The sequence below is a fragment of the Lepidothrix coronata genome, unplaced genomic scaffold (genome assembly GCF_001604755.1).
Source record: "Lepidothrix coronata isolate B3197 unplaced genomic scaffold, Lepidothrix_coronata-1.0 Scaffold168, whole genome shotgun sequence".
Classification (NCBI taxonomy): domain Eukaryota; kingdom Metazoa; phylum Chordata; class Aves; order Passeriformes; family Pipridae; genus Lepidothrix; species Lepidothrix coronata.
In genome coordinates this window covers 535,469-551,481 of record NW_016690348.1, presented here as the reverse complement: position 1 = coordinate 551,481, position 16,013 = coordinate 535,469, and the positions used below count along the sequence as shown (strand labels likewise).

The following is a 16,013-nucleotide window of genomic DNA, read 5'->3' as shown; positions in this document are numbered from 1 at the left end:
AGGTGTAAGGTGGGTGTTCCGGAGGCCTTTCAGCAAGGGGTGCACAAGGGAGTGCTGGGGGTCAGCTGTGCTCCATCACTTAAGGACATTAGAGTTGCTGAGATGATACCTTCTATCTCAACCTGTCTCTTTTCTATTTGTGGAACTGCCTTTGCTTACCAAGTGCTTAAAATAAGGGTCTGGGTTTTGTGTGAATGCCTTTGTTGAGTTGCTAAAGCTGGGTAGCACATTCCTGCTGCTCATTAGGTGCTGTGCTGTTGACTCAGTTGTAATCACAAGACCAACATCTCCACTTGCACTCGTGTAGTCAATGGACTAGTCAATGGAAAAGTACAGGTATACCTGTGGACAGGGCTTGGCTTGATGTGTTAATTGTAAGGATCTCAGCTTGACTTTCATACCCCAAATTAATTTTGTAAGATTGACAGCTTGGGAAGAGTTTTACTTACAGCATCTAATAAGGACTCATTAATAAAAAAAACCCTAAACAGGGTTACCAGCTCACACTCTAGTAACACACAGCCCAATATCCTGTTTCTGGTGAGGGGAAATAGTGGCTGAAGAAGGGGTGCCCTGCTTGCTTGTGGTTTTTTATTTTAGGTGCAGTGGAGCTGGCATGTTGTTCTTCATAGCAGAATCTGAACTTTGGGGTTTAATTTCTGATAGGTTTTTTTTGTTTGTTTGTTCCAGAGCCTAGACAATTAAACCACTGTTTCCAAACACTCTGCCTTTCTACAGTTGATTTTGAAAGTGCTGTTATATCAGAATTCTTTTGAATGCTTGTTTTCTTTCACTTTTATCTAGAAATGTTTCATCGTTCTTTGTTTTGATGTGGTTTGTTTTCGTCATCTTTCACCCCTAATCCACTAAGGAACTAAATATTTAATGGAGTTTACACTGGAGGGCAAAGTCCTGGCACTTAAGAAGCTGATTTGAAAAAGCTGGTATATGCAATGCCCCATGTGACACGATGCTGGACACAGAGCATTGCAGAGCATGCAATGGAGGTTTCCTTCGGTCAGGTTCTCTTAATCAGCTGTTCGTGGCTTCTTGAAGGACTGACTGGGAGGTACCAGCAATGTCTGCCAGGTCAGTCAGCTGAAATAGCATAGTCTGCACTCAGAGCTGGCTGCTCCTGCCCTCCTCTGGAACCTTGACTAGCTTCCTGTGGTCTTGAAGCTGGCTGGCTCTTCCTGGCCATTCTGATGCATATTTTATAGTATACAAAGTATTTTGGGGTCACTTTGAATGGAAGAAAATGTCAAGCACTCAACTGTTCTTGTTGTTATAATAGTACATGGACATGTGGAAAACACTCTAAAATGGATCTGAGGACATGGGTACTCCTCCTTCAATGACTTTAAGTCCCACGGAAGACTTGATATATCGAGCTCCCTAGGTTTATACAGATGGAATGAGTCATGTCCTTTTCCAGCAGAGGAGTTCAATGCCAGAACTTGCCTCCCCAGCCCCTGTGCGAATATGGCAGTCCAGATCTACTGACTCATTTTACACTGTATGACCTTGCAAGATCTGTGTTTATTCAGCCTCAGGAAGCAATATAAGGGCAGTTTTTCAGCCTTGATTAAGTACAGAATGAGAAGGGGGAAGGGGTGTGTGTGTATGATAAATATGCAAAGTGTTGAAGAAATACTTTGAGTTATTGAAGGAAGTGAAGGCTCTAGATAATAAAAGGTAGCTGATACAAAACCTGTTGTTTAATGACCAGCTAAAGCAATATTTGCTTCACCATTCACCACCAGTTTGACAATAGAATTCTTTGTTGCTAATTTTAGTTTTGCCAAGATTCGCCTGCAGGGCTGTGGGTGGTCTGCATGCTGGAGAAAAAGAGCTTGTCAGATCCTCAGCAACGACTGGTTATGGAGCAATTCTGAGATCACTGTCTGAGAGCCCCCTGCAAGCTCCTACCTGCCCTCTCTAGTATGAAATAGCACTGTGTAATAAATCGCCTGCAGTAACAAGTTGAACAATGTAATTCAAACCTCAAATACCAAACTGTGGAACACAGTATTCCTGGAGCTGAAGTGCATGTCCAGGAAATGCATGCAGCAGTAATGTCTTGTATACGTAGACTCGAGTTTTCTTCTTTTTTCTCCAGTTTAATCCTGATGTACAGAACATTGTGAGCTGAAAATAATCTTCTTTATGTTCTCTGCTTACTGCATCAGGGTTTTTTTCCAAGATTCTGCTTTTGAATACAACTTTTTACATACACACATATATATATACACACACACAGATAGAGATTATTTTTTTCAATTAAAATAAATACATTGAGTTAATTTCTGCTTTATTTTAAGGCAAAATAATATTTTTTTTAATTACAAAGATTTCCATTGGTAACTTTTAAAATACTACATACCAGCAGCAAAAAAATACTCTTCTAAGTGTTCTATTAAACTTACTGTACTTACTTTAGGTGGACTGAAGAACAAACATACTGGGCCATGACTTATGCAGCCAGTTTCATCGTGGCTGACCGCTTTTTTCCCCAGAGGCAAAGGGTGTACAGTAGGAGCTATGTAGGTAACTTCCATATGGGTCACCCTGCTTTTGAAATCTCAGCCAGTATGTTTTTTCTTTATACACAATCAATTTTTCTAACTTCAAGTAGTGTTCAGTCACTTGTATTCTCATGATCTCTGCAGGACTGTTCTCTGGGTTGTCTCCTGTATGATGTCAGTTTCAATTCTTCCGTGTCTTGCTATTCCTTGCTAAAAATTATAAAATTAGCATAGAGATAAAGAAATTATTTGTTTGTTCCTTTTCCTTGGTGCATGAAAATGTGCCCCGTAATATTTGAGTCATTTGTCTTACTGACCTTTGCACTCTTTACATAGCAACAAGTGCTTTTGTTTATTTGTTATATTCTACGTTGTACTTCTTATCACAGCCATAGCTCTGCCCACATATATCACCTTAATTTTAGTAGAAGTCAGGGAATGCTAACAGTACAGCAAATTATTTCTGAGCAGCAGTGCTGTCTGAAATACTAATACTGGTTTATTTCATCAGGACAAAAGACAAAGTCTTCAAAAATGCAATAAACATCTAAGCTTGTATTCAGACACACAAAGGCACTCTGTTTCAGAGGTGCTCAGGAGGTACAAGAGGTCACTGCACAGTGCTCATGAATCAGACTGCCTTACGGAAAGCCTAGTTATGTACGGATTTAGGATATTAGGTTGAGAGTCTTGGTTTATATGTCCAGAGGTCACTGAAAGTAGAGCAGGCTTTTAGGTGCTCTGGTCCTTCTTCAGTAAAATAAATTTTTAGCAGAAGAAGTTACTGTAAGGTTTGTAAAAGTCTCCTTGTAATCTTAATATTCCACATGTTATACAGCATGCTGATCTGCAGAACTCCTCTGAGATGTGTTTTTTAGATGAGAAATTTTAAGGAAGTTGATTAGTCTGAAGTTTTGAGGGATGCTATTTTATAATTCTACTTCTCCCTCCCATGCAATACCTGATTTGTCATCATGTAGCTACTTATATTGGCCAGCGCATTCTGTGTAGGTTTTTCTCTACTAAATTCTGTGAAATTCTTTCAAGGTTTTTTTTAGGCATCCCTTTGTTTTACTTCCCAGGGGGCAGGTAATGTATAAGCCAGCTCACTGCTTAACTAATGTCTCACAGATAGGGAGGGAGGGAAAAAACAGGGTAGGGAGAGTACGTCACATTGAAGGAGGAGGGGAGCAAAGAAAAATGAGCTTTCTTAAACAAATCATGTGCAGAGGGACAGGCTGCCAGTGCTCAGGCAATCCTCAGCGGTGGCTCTGCTCTCTTCCCTGCTGGCCATGATGCAGGAAGAAACTGGAGTCCTGAAGGAGGGCTTCCTTGTCAAACGGGTAAGTGCTCCGGTTCCCCTTCGTGTGGTTCTACTCAAATGTGGAAGCAACCTCTGAGCAGGGACTGGATCAAGGCAGAACTCATGGCAAGGCAACCCGTTGGGTGCTGGGTTTGAGGGGCTCCTGCCTTCTCCTGGGAAAGGAGCTCCTTCAGATTTGTGCAGATGCCTGCCAGGGGAGCTGCATGAACTGCAGGTGTTCACTACCCACCCTCAAGTTTCCCTGTGTTGGCATTTACCCAGAGGAAAGTGAATTAGCTATCAGGATTGCTCAGGTGTTAGAAAGCCAACATGTCTGCACCTCGCCCACACCTCTGCAAAGAGCACATACGCGGCAGCAGCAGGAGCGACCATGGGAGGACTGAGAGAGGGGAGATGTTTTGACAGTCTCTTAAGATAGCTTGTGCCTTCTTTAGTGATCCAGCTGAGCGAGGTTTCCCATTTCATATGAGAGAATGGAGAATAGATTATCCTTTTTGAAGGGGCTCAGAGCAATGCAAACATAAAAATGCATTTGAAATAACTTCTTTCTTCCACGACCTCAAGCCAAAACGTGGTGAAAAGAGCTGAAAGATGGTGTCACAGATTTCAGCCTTCCCAATGTTTCTCCCAGTAAGATCAAGTCAGTTACAGCTGGGACACAAGAAGGCAATTTAGGAAGTGACACAAACTGCTCTTAGTACCATGACCCTGTCTCAATGATTAATATGGTCCTTGATTTCATACAAAATATGTGATTCAGAGGTTTGTTCAAAGCTTTGCCACGCCTTGGGAAATGCTTTTCTACAGTACGTGGCAGTGTTTCTGGTGCTAACATGAAGCTAATCCTGGTCAGGAGCTCTCCTGGCAGGGCTCCTAGCCAGTCAGGCAGCCAGTCACTGGCCACATGAAGCCATGCTCTATGTGGAGAAGGGGCTATTCCCCTTCCTCCCTTATGCAGAAAGGGCAGAGCAGTCCCAGCTCTTGGTCTCTTTTCTGAGCTATAGTTGTATTTTTTGGCTCTTAAGTGACTACTGAATTCAAGATGGGAAGCCAAGGCACCAAGTGCATGAGAGGAATAGGTTATCACAGCACACTAAACTGTGACTGCCAGCAGTCTGTACAACATCACTGAGACACACAGTTTGATAGGACAGACACCACAAAGAAAGCAACTAAGGGAACTGAGGGAGAAGGTCTCCAGGGATCCAGAGAGAAAAAAGGAGGAAGGGGTGGGATCAGGTAAAGAAAACAGAGCTTTCTTAAGAAGAGAGCAGAAGCCAGGAGATGATCTAAATGGATTATAAATTACTGAATTATGTATCGTAATGCATTATAAATACAAAATCAATGTGTGGAAGCCAGATAAAGATAAAGCAAAAAAAGTAAGTCAGCCTCTTGAAACAGCGAACATCTCCAAGAAGGAAAGAAAGGAGCCATAGCAAAGAACATGCAGGAAAAATGTCCAAAGGACTTTACAATACAGGATGCAAAGGGAAGGAGAACAAACCCAAATTAGATAAATTGTATTTAGTATAGACTAGAAGACGTTGGATCTAAAATGCCCTGGATTTTAGAGACTCGTTACCCCACCTTTACTTGGAAATTGCTGAGTTTCTCCTTCATTCACAGATAATTAATGAGCTTTGACTCCTGCCACAACTGGACCTTACATTTTCCTTTCTTCTATCCATGCCCACCCTCTACCAGGTGCCAGAGATTCTTCTACCCCATGCTTTGCCTGCTGACTGTAATATTCCACTGCCTGTAGAAACACAAGTCAGGTCCTCACACGGCAAAGCTGGACCTGACACCATCTGACAAGACTGAGCCTGCCAGTGCCAGCCCCCGCTGGTTTTGCTCATCCTTTAGCCAGACGAAACAGAGCTGGGGGCTGTTTACAGAGAGGAAATAAGAGGTTTCGTCTGTATTTTGATATAACTCAGGAGGCACTCAACAGCAGCCTTTATTCAGTCTTTTGTCGGTAAAAAACATTTCTTTTGCAGGAAACAGTAGCACATGGAATGTTTTAGCCCAGGAGATTGGAGGCAGGTAGGATAGAAATTAACTACTTATTAGGAGTAAGAGGGGAGGTAAGGAAAAGCTAATTCATCAAGCAAAGCATTTGAAAAACCACTTGGCATCTAGAGTCACAACAAAATGAAGAAAAAAAAGACTTCCCCTAGGGTCACTGTAAAAGAGGAATTGGTTGTCAAGAGCCCTCACACATCTTGTATTTAGCCCTGTTCCTGCCTGTACTGTCAGCAGACAGGTGTGTACCTAAATGACAGCTCTTTATAATTCATGTGAGTTTTGCAAGAAACAATTCTTGCCATCAAAGAAGTTTTCCTTGCTGAAAAAAGAGCAAAGCACTTTTCTATTGCTCTGGGATTTTATAGTGATGGAGCTGTTCTATTTTGTTACTAAAAACGTGTATTTCAGGGAGAACAGGACTCATGGTGACTTTTTGTGTTTCTTTTCATACAGTTTCTTTTTAGTTCATGGTATTTTCACAACAAAACAAAAAGAAGGGGAAAAAAAGAAAATATGGTAATTTCTCTATGCTTGTGTTAAAGTTTGCTATGTGCATTTCTTCCTTTCTAGGGGCATGTTGTTCGTAACTGGAAAGTGAGATGGTTTGTTCTGCTTCAGGATAAGCTGCTGTATTACAAAATTGAAGGAGGCAAGAAGGAGCCTTCTCCAAAGGGCAGGATCCTTTTGGATGGCTGCACTATTACCTGTCCATGCCTGGAATATGAGAACAGACCGGTATGACTGAAAATACGAATCTCTTCTCGATGTCACTCACTTTCTAACTTCTCACTAGTCTTTTCCTCTCCTTCTGACTTCTTTGATTACTGCAACCATACCACTGGGGTGCTTTCAGAATTTGGCCCAGCTAAAAGCAAGCTACCATTAGCAATGTAACCCAGACAGGCAATGAACCCCCTCTTTATGTCTTTGCTCTTCCCTGTGCCCAAATGTGAGTCACAGTCATTAACAAAATTAAAAAAAAAAATCACTATTCCTGTGCACACAGTTCATTGAAAAAATGCAAATGCATCAGCCCAACAGTGTGCGGAGAGAGGATATGAACAGTTCAATAAAAGCTGAGGATGGGGAAAAGGAGAAACATTATCTATGGTAGTTGCCTTAAAACATAGCTGTATCCATGGGGTGCCCCCAGGCTGGCAGATCAGACTCCCTTTTCCTTCATCAATGGCACATTGCTGCTGTAGAAATTCTACAGCAAGAGGGCTCTGGAATGTAAAGTACCTCCTGCGCTTCTCTGCTCGCCGTGGATAGCAGCAATACAGACTTCCTCTGCATGGGGCCAGAACGGAAATGACTGGAAGTTGCTGATTATTTCAGGACTTCTCATGACAGAAAGAGCCTAGAGATGGTTTGTAGTTGTTGAGACCTGGATGTAAAAAGCTCCACAGTCAGCAGCACACTCCAGTAATCCATTCTGTGGTCTGCTCTCTTAAGTACTGTGACCTCCATGGATGTGAACCATGCTTGGAATTGAAAATCCAGGGATTTGAGAGGGATGGTAACAAAAACACACAAAAAACCCCAAACCCAGAGTTGTGCCCACAATCCTTCTGAACAAGAATTGCCCTAAACTGCTCAGCTGGGATCAGACTTCTTTGTGTTTCTTTGGCCAGTGCTAAAAGAAGCAAAATGCAAGAGGAGGGAAATAGCTAAAACAATGTTATTGCTTTGCACTTCTTTCTCCACAGCTACTAATCAAACTAAAGACAAAAACCAATACAGACTATTTCCTTGAATGTTGCTCCAGGGAGGAGCGTGACTCCTGGGCTTTGGACATCACTGGAGCTATTCATGCTGGTCACCCAGTACAGGTACAAGAACTTCACAGAATGAAGAACTCTTTCAAACTGCTAGATAATATCAGCCTCCAGTAAGTGTATGCCATTTCTCCTTCTATTGCTCTAGTTCACAAAGCACCTGAGCTGGTGGATGGGGAGGGTCAAGGGAAGCTCCACTCCGCACTGATCCACTCCCATGTGACCAGGATGCTCTAAACTGGCTTCCCTGTCCTAGGTTTGCACATACTTTTGCCAGGGAATGCACATTTTCCTGACCATCATACTTTCGGGAGTATGTTGGGATTCTGCACCAACACCTCACTGCTGGCTTGGAGACCTCCCTAGTCAGCTGCAAATGTTCTCACTGGGGAGATGTATTACCTCAGAAGATGAATTATCAGGGAAAGACTGGGTAGTGACATTGTTCATGCCATGTTGGTGAGCTTTCAAAGCTGGTAGCTGGAATCCAGAGTAAGATTTCATGTTAAACAAGAGGAAATAGAGAACTGATTAGGAAATAGAAAAATTTCATTAATTTTATTTGTCTTGAGCAGGTAAATCAAGGCTGACTATAGATCAGTTTGAAGTACTTTAAATTGTACAATACTTTGTGAGGCATCTTGTTTAGTGCTGCTGTTGGGAGAATGCAGTTTTCCTAGAACTTATTTAGGACAAATATTCTGGGGGAGTACCTAGAATGCTTCTCATCTTTATATGGGTAATTATGAGGACACCCCAGGAGCTGACAGAAGTACATGGCAATTTCTGCCTGTCTTTCTCATCTACTGATGTGCTGTACTCTCGCTTACAGTGACATAGTGGAGAGAATGTATGACAGCAATACTGGAATTAAACTGACCCGCAACTTGGATCAAGGCAACAGATATAAAGAGACCTTCACAGGTACACCTACTGCAGGCAAAGAGCCACCTCACATCTGACATGCCACACTGTAGAGGCAAGGGAGCTACTATCCTGTCTTTCATAGTGGGATCGGTTGTGGCCCGGTGGTGCAGCCAAGCTCTCCAACACCTTTCTCTCTGGCTCTTTGGATATATGGAAGCGCTCATAGGACCCCACACAAGGTCAACCTCGCACTTCATTGACAGCCTTTGTGATGGTGTCAAAATGTTTCAGCAAGTGAAAACATGTGGCAGGAGACCATCTGCCTTGCCTCAGAAGAGCACACTGTGTTGGTATGAAAGCTGCCTTTCTTTCTGCAGGTTCTGCCCTGGTAGACTGGCTCATTTCCAATAGCTTTGCTGTGTCACGATTCGAGGCTGTCACCTTGGCATCCATGCTGATGGATGAGAACTTCATCAGGCCTGTGGGAACCCGCAGCACTGAGGCCATGCGCTTCAGCGACCCCTCTGAGAAATTCCTTGATGACTCCACCGCACTGTACATGTTTGTAAGTGATGCAGCTGCCAACAGAAGCACATCCTCTGCCCCCTGTCACATGCTTGATTTGGAACAGTGGTGAAGAGGACACATAGAGCTTGCAATCAAAGGCAAAATATGCAGGCTGAGAAAGTAAATATGCAGAAGGATCATCTCTAGGCTGTTAGTAGTACTAACACTGGCACATTTGCTGGAGGCAAGTAGCTACATGGTTATGGAGGGATCTACAAATTACATAATTGGGCATTTAAAGGGGTGTGTCCCTGGAGTGCAGTGCTGTGTCTGCATGTATCGGAGGCCATGCTGCAGTTCTGCTTCAACTCAGGGTCACAATGCATGTACACGTGCTTGTTAATCTTGGGACTACAAGGCTTAGCAGCAGAGCTATGGAGTAGAATTAGCTCAGGAAATATGGGCTAAAAACAGCTCAAGGAAAATAAAATGCAGAATTTTGTACTTAAAAGTGTGTTTAGATTAAAAAAAAAAAATGAAACCATCTTTACCCTATCTGCAGGCTGAGAACAGTAAGAAAAGTACCAGTTCCAAGGAAGAGGTACAATTTAACATCTCTGAATTAAGCGGCACAATTGTGAAGCAAGGATTCTTAGTGAAACAGGTAAGCACAGTCTTTGAACCTGCACTGGGAAACAGAAAAAATGACAGCTAGTAGGGTTTCTTAGAGAATAAATGTGATTTACACAAGCCAGGCTGAAGAGTGGTGGCCAGTAGAACTAGCTTGCCTGTCAGAACTACTACTAGAGATCATGCACTGAAGAGGATCTAGTTTTAAAGAAGTGAGGTATGGAACCTGCTGCTCAGGCAAGATTAATTGGATATTCTGTATATATTGAGTGTATACTGAAAGGTACAAAACAGTATCAGAAGCAAAAGTCCCACATAAACTCCAAATCATACCAGAGGCGTTACATTCACTTTGATGCAGAGCCACTGTTCCTCTGGTTTAACACGTCCCGTCTGGGTAGTGTGAGGAGTGACGATTCTTTGCTGGTCGCAGACAAATTTCAAAGCTGAGTAGTTTGACTTTTCTATGAAGTGGATATTTACCTGTGGGCAGTCACTCGTGTACATGTGGGTGCTCTGGTGGCAGTGAAATCTGTTGGCAATAATTGTTTAAAGGATTGGTCTGCAAGATTTAATTTCTGCCCCTTGCTGTGAACAAGATGAGAGGCAATCATGCTGTTTCAAAGCATAACACAGCCACTTGCAAATGGAACCCTACCTGCACTGTATGGCCAGATTCCTACTCTGGAGCTTTGTACCCAGAGCTCTGACTTTGGTGTTGTGCAAACTGGATCACCAGATGCTTCCCAACCCTCCGTTCTCCAGCTGCCAGCGTGCCACAAGGGTTGGTGGGGCACTGGGGGATCCTCACTGGGTTGGCAGGGCAGCCCCTCCATCACCACAGGACATGAGAGGTGTCCAGGAGCTTCTTCCCATGGTCAGCAGCAGCAAGGGGCAGCCCCCAGAACCTCAAAACCAAAGCTGCAAAAGGATCTGACATAATCCCTTCAGAGCAAACACGGCATGAGTTTTTAATCTGAGACCCATATTTAATATTAAAAGCAGAAATCAGGGATATATTCATTTGGTCCTGTCACTTTGCTTTCTTAGTTCTCAGCACAGGGAAGGAAGAGAGGAAGGAATTATCCATGTGTGAAGAAGGAAGATAAGCAGAAAATTCTGGGAACTACCAAGATGTCAGGAAAGATTTTTCTCTGTTGGCTCCAAAAGCTCTTTTTTTGGTACATATTTATGTCTCCCCTACAGCCTGCAGGAAAATGGCCATTTCAGGAGGTGGTAACTTTAATTCTTCCATTTTTCAGGGGCACAAGAGGAAAAACTGGAAGGTGAGGAGATTTGTTTTGAGAGCCGATCCTGCTTTTTTGCACTACTATGACCCCACTAAGGTACGTGAGTGGGAAGTTACCACCCCTAGAAATCCTCTTGAAGACCTAAATATTATAATAAAAATACAGTTATGCTGTAAATATTTCTCTTCCTGGGTTCCTCTGTCCATTTCCTGGAGAATTAGACCTCTCTGGCCTTACCCTAGGAGACTGACCTTGTAGGATTTTGTATCTTGCATCTTCCTTCCTGTCTTTTTCACAGTGAGATTCCTTTTCTTTAGCCAAGGGGCAAAAGTCTTCTTGTAATTGGTCTTTTGCTGCACCCACACAGTCTGGGACCATGGTCCTGCAGGGATTCTTCCTGGGATGTGATCTTTCTGGGCTGATATCCCACCACTTGAGGGTCACACTGGTACTGGGATTTTTTACATTCTTATTCTAACATTGAATAAGGTCTCCTTGATGACAAAGTATTTATAGGAATTTCTACTACTCAGTTTTAAACTTGCTCATGGAATAGTAGAATTTATTTTCATGGATATAACAATCAATATGAGCAACCCAGATGCATAGGGTACTACACTGCCTGTTCCTTTGTGGGTTTTTTTTCCACTGGAACTCATCCTTATCGTACTATAAACTCAAACTGCAGAACCTGAAGACAAGAAACAAGAGCACCAGCCAACTAGCGAAAACAGTCAGATTTTTCCCATACAGTCTCACAAAAAGCAGCAAGCTAAAAACTTGCAGAAATATATATATAATATTCAATGTGTATTGTTGATAAAACTATACATAAATTTGAAACGTGATTGCCTACCCTCGTGTTTTTAACTGATCTCCCCCATGCCCAGCTACATCAGAAAAACATCTACGATTAAAACAATATAGTAATGCTTTTAATTATATGTTCTAATTGACTTCTTTTGTGACATGGATGTGTCATACGTGGAAGGACTGGCATTACATCCCCAACTTCCTAAAAATAATGTATGTGCTCTGGGAAGTTATTCTAATGATATTTTCTAGCTAAGTCTTGTTTCCCTTTTCTTTGCAGGAAGAAAACAAGCCAGTCGGTGGATTCTCCCTCCGAGGCTGTCTTGTCTCAGCTCTAGAGGACAACGGAGTCCCAGCAGGTAAGCACAAGCCTCTAAACTTTTGTACATACATATTTGTGATACAGCAATACAGTCTTTAGGTATGTTTTTTTGTGTATGGCTGTTTGTATGCACAAGTGTGCTGGCCCTTCATTTCCCTTCACAAGCAGGAGAAGAGGCATGTCACAAATCCCTGTGCTGCTGGGTTGTCCACACCAAAGGGGACTTTTTTTAGCATTATTTCCACATACTTTGGGTGTTTCCAAGGTTTTATGGGCTTTTTATGGGCTTTTCTTAGTTATATGACCTCTGAGACAGTCCTAAGACATTGATTAATATTTCAGAGTTAACAAACAAAGAGGAAACACCTTCATTTTGGATGTTGTTTAACTCAAAGTTTTGAGGCATCCTCTGATGCCATCGCTTTTCTGCATGTCCTCTCTGCTTATGCTATTACCTCTTCCTTTTTGATCTGCTAGAATCCAAATGTAGGGGAGACATAAACACAGCAATACAAAAAACAGTTCTGCGAGAGCATATGCTTAGCTTAGGCAGTTGTTTAAAACCTTGGCCTCGCAGATGAGTGTTTCTGCTGTGAAAGCAATTTATTTTATGAGAGCAAGAACAATATGCGGATCTCAAATATTGAACATCTTTTAAAGAGAAGGTCTAAAAAAGCTTTGGTCTGGAGCAGGGGGGCATGATAGACAATAGATTTCCCTGCTAGGAGGAACCCAAATATGGGCAGGAGCAAATCTATCTACTGTACAAACTGCTAGGGAGTTCATCCCTCCAGTGTATAACTCGAGTAATAGTCTCCATCTAAAGAGAGACTACTATACATATGTTGCCTAGTGCACAGTAGTTCATACAATCTATGGCAGGAACGTCTGTACTATATCTTTATTTTCATGGAATCACAGAATCATCAAAGGGTTGGGGTTGGAAGGACCCCAGCAATCATCTTGTTCCAACTCCCCTGCCACGGACAAGCTCATCTTCCTCTAAAGCAGTTTGCTCAAAGCCCTATCCAACCTGGCCTTGAACACTTCCAGGGATTTTGCAGAAAGAAAATCAAAGATGCAAGAGCTTTAGAGGTCTTATCCATAACAAAAAGAAAATATTTGATTGTGTAATTCACTAAATTTAAATTCTTCCCTATGAAACTTCATATTTGCCAGAAAACCTTTCTCTGCGTACTGTCCTGATTTTTTTTTTCTCTGCAGGAGTGAAGGGCAATGTGCAAGGCAATCTCTTCAAAATCATCACCAAAAATGACATTCATTATTATATCCAGGCCAGCTCCAAGGCTGAGCGAGTGCAGTGGATTGAGGCAATCAAACCACTGACATGAGTAACGTGGACTCCATGCCAAATGACAAATCACATTTGTGACCAAGTTTTCTGCTCTCATTTTCTGGGAGTATTGTTATCACCTTGATAGTCTATTTCTGTTATTTGAATTATCATAACACTTAGCAATTCCTGGTAGACCAGCATCCTAGGTGTCTTAAAGTCATATAGACCGAGAATAATTCTCCACCAAGAATTTACCGTCTAACGAAGAGACAAAAGACAATAGGTGGATACAGACAAATGGGGCTTTACAATGAAATGATGAGATACAATATTCCAAGATAGAAGAAAAGAATCTTTTGTACAAGTATTCAGTTTATACCTGACAGATCCACATTGTGCTTTATCTTAAAGCAGAAATATCTTGCTCATTTCCCCTCTATAAAGGGGCTCATAAATTAATTAGTTAAGACTGAAACATCAAAGTCATGAAAGGTGCTGATGTCTGAGGCTGCCTTTCTTGGTATACCACACGAATCTTGTGCTAAGCCACAATCCAGCTGCCAGGATAATCAGTACTGCAAAACAAACAAGGGATCTGTCTGTCCATCCATCTGCTTTACTGTTTGGCTCTCTGTTAGACTTGAAAAAACCCAAAGCATCTTCCTCTCCACTGTATAGATTGCTCTTGTGCTGCTAATGATACCAGAGCAGTACAAGATCCTGAGTATCAAATCAGACCAGTAGCAGTTCCAGACAATTGCTGGTACTGAATATATTGGAAGAAATCACTTAGCTATAAAAGCGAGACTTTTCCTTTGATTATCATCATAAGTTCATTTATGTTGGAGAACCATTTGGACTGAGAATTACAGTACCAGATATGGCTATTGCTTTTTCTATCTTAGGTCATTAGTTCTTCCAGTATTTGTCTACTAAACTTGTCTTTGATATCATTAAATATTAAAAAAAACCCCAAACCCCAAAACCAGTGCATTTGAATATCCTGTGCTCTTTAGAGACATGATTTTTCTCAGAGGGCAGTTTGAATATATGAAAAATAATGGTTTCATTCACTGTAATTTTAGATTTATACATAAACTGAGACACCAGAGGGTAAAATGGTATGTAGGAAATTATTAAAACACCTGATATACTATTTTCATAAAATTCCTAGTTTTATCTTAGTACCTGTATCTGACAGCCAAACTCTTCAGAGCCTTCAAAAGCCCTCTGAAGGCAACATGCTATATCTTCCCTGAAGTCACAGAGGAATTTGATAGCTCTCTGTCCACAGTTCCATCTCTTTGCAGATTTTATGTTCTCCAAGTTGTGTACTAAAAAAAAGTCTCATCACCAAAGGTAGCATATGATATATGCTTATATATTTATTAGAATAGCCATGTATGTAGGACTTTCTTCAAAAGCTACAGCAATAAAATAACTGCACAATGCTTACATGTGTTCAAATATTTAACAGAGTTTATTTAAAGAAGTTTGCCAGCAAAGATGCAGTTTTAATTAGATACAAAAGTGGGCAATGCAGTTTCAGCTACAGATACATTTCCTAGGCCTGGTCCAGAGAAGACTGTGAAATCCACAGCTGTTGAAACCCTTCAACTCAGGAAAAGCTACCTGGAAGAGACAGGGATGTTGATAAGGAATTTATTGCTCTGTACTCGGAAGCCCAAATGGCTTTGTGTTGATTGAGCAGAGCTTCCAGAAAAAGCAATTCCCTCCTGACAATGTGAGCCTTGCTGGGGACCATCAGATTCCCTTACTGACTTACAAGAAAATCTCCTGCTTCTCTTTTCTCAGTCCCATTACCTGCATAATGCCCAGTTCTAGTCACAAGGCTAGCAGCCACCCCACTGCAGAGGACTGAGCTCTGTCACCTGGCATGCATGGGAGATTAAGGAATCATAAGGATGTGAGATACTGCATAGCATCTTGCAGTTTGGGAGGCCAAAAGTGTATCTCAGCAACAAGTCTCAGATTTACCCAGACTAGCCATAGCTCTGCAATTGCTGACTGTGTATGAGAAAAAAAGCTTATATCTCAAACGCATCAGCAAATTAAAAAAATATAGTTCCCACTCTCCAGAATCATCTAGAGGAAAGAGATAAAACATTTCTCAGACAAGAAAAAGTACATATTCCTCTGTTCCCCGGTGATATTGAGGTCTCCTCTTTTCAAGCCACTTTGGTAAGCTTGATGTCCCCTGAGATCTGCAAAACTTTAACCAAGTTCAGAGGCTGAATGCGGTGAGTGAAGTCACAGAGCTGCCGTCCATCAAGCAGGACTCGTATTTGCTGGTGTTCACATAAGAGCTCCATCTGCAATGGAAAATGACAGGGGAGGGTGTTAGAGGTCAGCAGCAGGGTTGATTTCACCAGCATGGACTTCTCCAGTTGTTATGGGGGGAGTGAAGCACAGAGTCTACCATTTCTTCTGAAATCCCCTAATAAATAACTTACCCTCTGCTGAGATGATACTGCAAAGCTCCTTGCAGGGAGTACTCTCACTAAGATTAGAGAAAGGAATGCATCTCTCCCATCAGGGCTTGAACTGTTGCTGTCTGTGCCATACTAGACTAGTTAACCTGGCAATGTCAGTAGTTAGCTATTTTTGGTCACATAGCCTTCAGCCTTTCTCCCCTCCTTTTCTCTACT

At 41.9% G+C, this 16,013-nt stretch overlaps 1 protein-coding gene across 1 annotated transcript; it reads left to right on the top strand.

Annotated features, from left to right (window-relative positions):
* Positions 1–3,714: 3,714 nt before the first annotated feature.
* Positions 3,715–14,872, top strand: PLEK2 (pleckstrin 2). Its single transcript, XM_017829754.1, has 9 exons — positions 3,715–3,868; positions 6,451–6,615; positions 7,590–7,771; positions 8,491–8,582; positions 8,903–9,090; positions 9,595–9,696; positions 10,925–11,008; positions 12,006–12,084; positions 13,272–14,872. The coding sequence occupies exons 1-9, from the start codon at positions 3,818–3,820 to the stop codon at positions 13,397–13,399; spliced, it is 1,071 nt and encodes a 356-aa protein (XP_017685243.1). The 5' UTR covers positions 3,715–3,817; the 3' UTR covers positions 13,400–14,872.
* Positions 14,873–16,013: the final 1,141 nt, after the last annotated feature.

Bases quoted from the DNA above. Each gene is read 5' to 3' on its own strand.
- PLEK2 (XM_017829754.1), top strand. From the start codon at position 3,818: ATGATGCAGGAAGAAACTGGAGTCCTGAAGGAGGGCTTCCTTGTCAAA. The intron at 9,091-9,594 runs GTAAGTGATGCA...CCCTATCTGCAG, and splicing joins CCACCGCACTGTACATGTTT to GCTGAGAACAGTAAGAAAAG. The intron at 9,697-10,924 runs GTAAGCACAGTC...TCCATTTTTCAG, and splicing joins AAGGATTCTTAGTGAAACAG to GGGCACAAGAGGAAAAACTG.